The 5000-nt window shown below is 37.9% G+C and overlaps 1 protein-coding gene across 1 annotated transcript in view; it reads left to right on the top strand.

The window, feature by feature from the left end:
* LOC135530986 (caspase recruitment domain-containing protein 11-like) overlaps positions 1-5000 on the top strand; it is a gene marked incomplete at its 3' end in the record, with an annotated part of 24964 nt that overhangs the window by 3496 nt on the left and 16468 nt on the right. Inside the window, exons 2-3 of the mRNA XM_064959149.1 lie at positions 2466-2614; positions 3569-3748. Coding sequence (XP_064815221.1) covers positions 2466-2614; positions 3569-3748 — 329 coding nt within the window. The remainder of the gene's footprint in view (positions 1-2465; positions 2615-3568; positions 3749-5000) is intronic.

The following is a 5000-nucleotide window of genomic DNA, read 5'->3' as shown; positions in this document are numbered from 1 at the left end:
TTCTAATTAATCCTTAGGTTGTCAAATATCTATATAATCGATAATATTTCAACCGGACAATAGCGTATTCAATAGAAAGGAAAAAAACCTTACAGCGTGCACACAGTCATCGTGACAGTGAAAGTGGACACTTGCCAAAAAGTCTTATTCTTGTTTTTTTTTCATAAAACAAGCCTGAAACCATGTCTAAAGACTGTTGACATCTAGTGGAAGCCATAGGAACTGCAATCTGGGAGTTATTCCTTTCATTGTTCCATAGCAAAGCATGTAAATGGACAAGGCGGTCAGAAAATCCCATTTCCTGAATGGATTTTCCTCGGGTTTTCACCTGCCATATCAGTTCTGTTATACTCATAGAAATGATTTGAACAGTTTTAGAAATTTGAGTGTTTTCTATCAAAATCTACCAATTATATGCATATCGTAGCATCTGGGCCTGAGTAACAGGCAGTTTCCTCTGGGCACGCCAGACTCTCCGAAATTCAGGATACTGCCCCCTAACCTTATGAATTTATTAAATAATGCCACTTTAATAATGTTTACATATCTTACATTACTCATATCATATGTATATACTGTATTTTATGCCATCTATTGCACCTTGCCTATGCCGCTCAAGAGAACTGCTTCTTAAAGTAACTAACCTTCTGGATAGTGCCCTTATTTCTCATTTGTCTGAACGAGTCAGCCTGACTATTCGTGTAAGGGTTTTCCTCCTCTTCGTCTGAGGAGGAGTAAGGATCGGACCAAAGCGCAGCGTGGTAAGTGTTCATGATGTAATCTTTAATGAAACGAACTGAACACTGAAATGTAAAACAATAAACGTCAAATATACAAAACCGAAACAGTACTGTGTGGACCAAACACTCACACGGAAAACAAACATCCACAAACCAAAAGTGAAACCCAGGCTACCTAAGTATGATTCTCAATCTGAGACAACTAACGACACCTGCCTCTGATTGAGAACCATAGTAGGCCGAACACAAAAACCAACATAGAAAAACAAACATAGACTGCCCACCCCAACTCACGCCCTGACCATAGTAAAACAAAGAATAAAATAACAGAACTATGGTCAGAACATGACAATTCGTGTGCTGAGCAATTTGCCAAATAGAATTCTTGAGGAGGTGTAACTCTGCCAGATCACGGTCGAACCAGAGGCTGAACCTGTTTTTAATTCTCATTTTCCTTTATGGGTGCGTATTTGTTAACTGAAAATATCAAAAAAGATGGTCCAAGCGTTTTCTTCAGATCAAGCTGATTTTTTGGCAAGCGTCTATGACAAGTCAGGACAGGTCGTTTCACTGAGCAGCCATTATGAACACAGGCTGTAAAACAGTGATCACAGAAGGTCTTTACAGAAAACACAACGTCAGTCAATCTGGAAAATTTTAAGAATTTAGGGTTAGGGTTAGTTTATTCAAGCGCAGTTGCAAAAACCATCAAACACTATGATGAAATTGACTCTCATGAGGACCGCCACAGAAAAGGAAGACACAGGGTTACCTCAGGGTTACCTCTGTTGCAAAGGATAAGTTCATTAACTGCACCTCAGATTGCAGCCCAAGTAAATGCTTCACAGTGTTCAAGTAACAGACACATCCCACCATCAACTGTTCAGAGGAGACTGCGTGAATCAGGCCTTCATGATCGAATTGCTGCAAAGAAACCACTACAAAAGGGCATCAATAATAAGAAGAGACTTGCTTGGGCCAAGAAACACGAGCCGTGGAAATCTGTCCTTTGGTCTTATGACAAATTTGAGATTTTTGTTTCCAACCACTGTGTCTTTGTGAGACGCAGAGGAGGTGAACGGATGATCTCCGCACGTGTGGTTCCCGTCGTGAAGCATGGAGGAGGAGGTGTGATGGTGTGGGGGTGCTTTGCTGGTGACAATGTCATGATATATTTAGAATTCAAGGCACACTCAACCAGCATGGCTACCACAGCATTCTCCAGCAGTATGCCACCCTATGTCATCCCATCTGGTTTGCGCTTAGTGGGACAGGACAATGACCCAACACACCTCCAGGCTGTGCAAGGGCTATTTGACCAAGATGGAGAGTGATGGAGTGCTGTATCAGATGCCCTGGCCTCGACAATCACCCGACCTCAACCCAATTGAGATGTTTTGGGATGAGTTGGATCGCAGAGTGAAGGAAAAGCAGCCAACACGTGCTAAAAATATATGGGAACTCCTTCAAGGCTGTTTGAAAAGCATTCCAGGTGAAGCTGGTTGAAAGAATGCCAAGAGTGTGCAAAGCTGTCATCAAGGCAAAGGGTGGCTACTGTGAAGAATCTAAATATAAAATATTTTGATTTAATACTTTATTTTTTATCCATATATGCTATTTCATAGTTTAATGTCTTCACTAATATTCTACATTGTTGAAAATAGTTTAAAAAAAACTTGAATGAGTAGATGTGTCCAAACATTTGACTGGTACTGTATATTCCAGGATATAACAAGATGAAGGAAGATAGGAACAACTACAATGATGAGCTACTGAGGGTGAAGGATGAGAACTATAAACTGGCCATGCGGTATGCAACGCTCAGCGAGGAGAAGAACATGGCTGTGATGAGGAGCAGGGACCTGCAGCTGGAGGTACACACACACACACACACACACACCTCATCTCTCTTTGTGAAGATTGAACAGCTTCAGTCCCTCTGTATATTATTATTATTACATTATTATTATTATATTAGATTGACCAGCTGAAACACAGACTAAACAAGCTAGAGGAGTGTAATTATTATTATTATTATTATATTATCATTATATTATAATTATTATTATTATTATTATCATTGTTATATTATAATTATTATAATAATTATATTATTATTTTATTATTAATATTATTATTATAGTAGTATTATATTGTTATATTATTATAATAATAATATTATAATAAAATAATGATAATAATATAATAACTATTATTATAATATAATTATTATAATAATAATTACACTTATTATTAACTTATTATTATTATTATCATTTTATTATTATTATTATCATTATTATATTATTATTATATTATTACATTATTATAATCATTATTATATTATTACATTATTATTATTATAATCATTATATTATTATTATTATCATTATTATATTATTATTATCATTATTATATTATTACATTATTATAATCATTATTATATTATTACATTATTATTATTATAATCATTATATTATTATTATTATCATTATTATATTATTATTAGATTATTAGATTATTATTATTATAATCATTATTATATTATTGTATTACTATCATTATTATATTATTATCATTATTATATTATAATGGTATTATTATTATATTGTTATATTATTATTATTATATTATTATTATTATATTACTATCATTATTATATTATTACATTATTATTATTATAGTCGTTATTATATTATTGTTATTATTATATTACTATCATTATTATTATTATAAACATTATTATATTATTGTTATTATAATCGTTATTATATTATTACATTATTATTATTATTATTATATAATTATTATTATCATTATTATATTAGATCGACCAGCTGAAACACAGACTAAACAAGCTAGAGGAGGAATGTAAGATGGAGAGAAAACAGAGTCTGAAACTGAAGAACGACATCGAGAACCGACCGAGAAAAGAACAGATCTTCGAACTGGAGAGAGAGAACGAGGTTCTGAAGATCAAACTGCAGGAGCTGCAATCTATCATACAGGTACCCAACCCTTAACCCCTACCCTAACCCTAACCCTATCATACAGGTACCCAACCCTAACCCTTAACCCTTAACCCTAACACCTACCCTTAACTCTTAATCCCTAACACATACCCTTAACCCTAACCCCTGCCCTTAACCCCTAACCCCTAACACCTACCCTTAACCCCTAACATCTAACCCCCAACACCTAACCCCCAACCCCTAACCCAAAGCCCTACCCTCAACCGTTAACCCCTACCCTTAACCCTTAACTCAAATCCCTAACCCTTAACCCCTACCCTTAACCCTTAACCCCCAAACCCAAACCCTTAACCCCTACCCCCAAACCCTAACTCTTAACCCAAACCCCTACCCTTAACCCTAACCCCCAACCCCCCAACCCCAAACTCTTAACCCAAACCCTTAACCCTTAACCCCTACCCTTAACCCCAACCCCAAACCCTTAACCCTAACCCTTAACCCCTAACCCCTACCACCAAACCCTTAAACCCTAACTCTTAACCCAAACTCCTACCCTTAACCCTTAACCCCCAACTCCAAACCCTTGACCCTTAAGCCCAAACCCTTAACCCTAACCCTTAACCCCCAAACCCAAACTCTTAACCCTAACCCCTAACCCTCAATCCCCAACACCCAACGCCCAACCCCAAACTCTTAACCCAAACCCTACCCCTAACCCCTAACTCCTACCCTTAACCCTAACCACTAACCCCCAACTCCAAACTCTTAACGCAAACCCCTACCCTTAACCCCTAACCCCTACCCGTAACCCCTTTACCCCTACCCCCTAACACCTACCCTTAACCCTTAACCCCTACCCATAATCCTTAACCCCTACCCTTAACCCTTAACCCCTACCCATAACCCTAACCCTTAACCCCTAACCTTAACCCCTACCCATAACCCTTAACCCCAAACCCCCAACCCTAAACTCTTAACCCAAACCCCTAACCCTAACCTTTAACCCCTACCCTTAACCCCTAACCTCTACCCGTAACCCCTAACTCCTACCCTTAACCCTTAACCCATAACCCTTAACCCTTAACCCCCACCCATAACCCTTAACCACTAACCCCAAACCCCCAACCCCAAACTCTTAACCCAAACCCCTAACCCTTAACCCCTACCCTTAACCCCTAACCCCTACCCGTAACCCCTAACCCCTACCCGTAACCCCTACCCTTAACCCATAACCCTCAACCCCTACCCCTACCCATAACTCTTAACCACTAACCCCAAACTCTTAACC

The sequence above is a fragment of the Oncorhynchus masou genome, unplaced genomic scaffold (assembly GCF_036934945.1).
Source record: "Oncorhynchus masou masou isolate Uvic2021 unplaced genomic scaffold, UVic_Omas_1.1 unplaced_scaffold_1476, whole genome shotgun sequence".
Lineage (NCBI taxonomy): Eukaryota > Metazoa > Chordata > Actinopteri > Salmoniformes > Salmonidae > Oncorhynchus > Oncorhynchus masou.
Note: the sequence above shows the minus strand (reverse complement) of the source record. Positions and strands in the feature narration are given on the sequence as shown.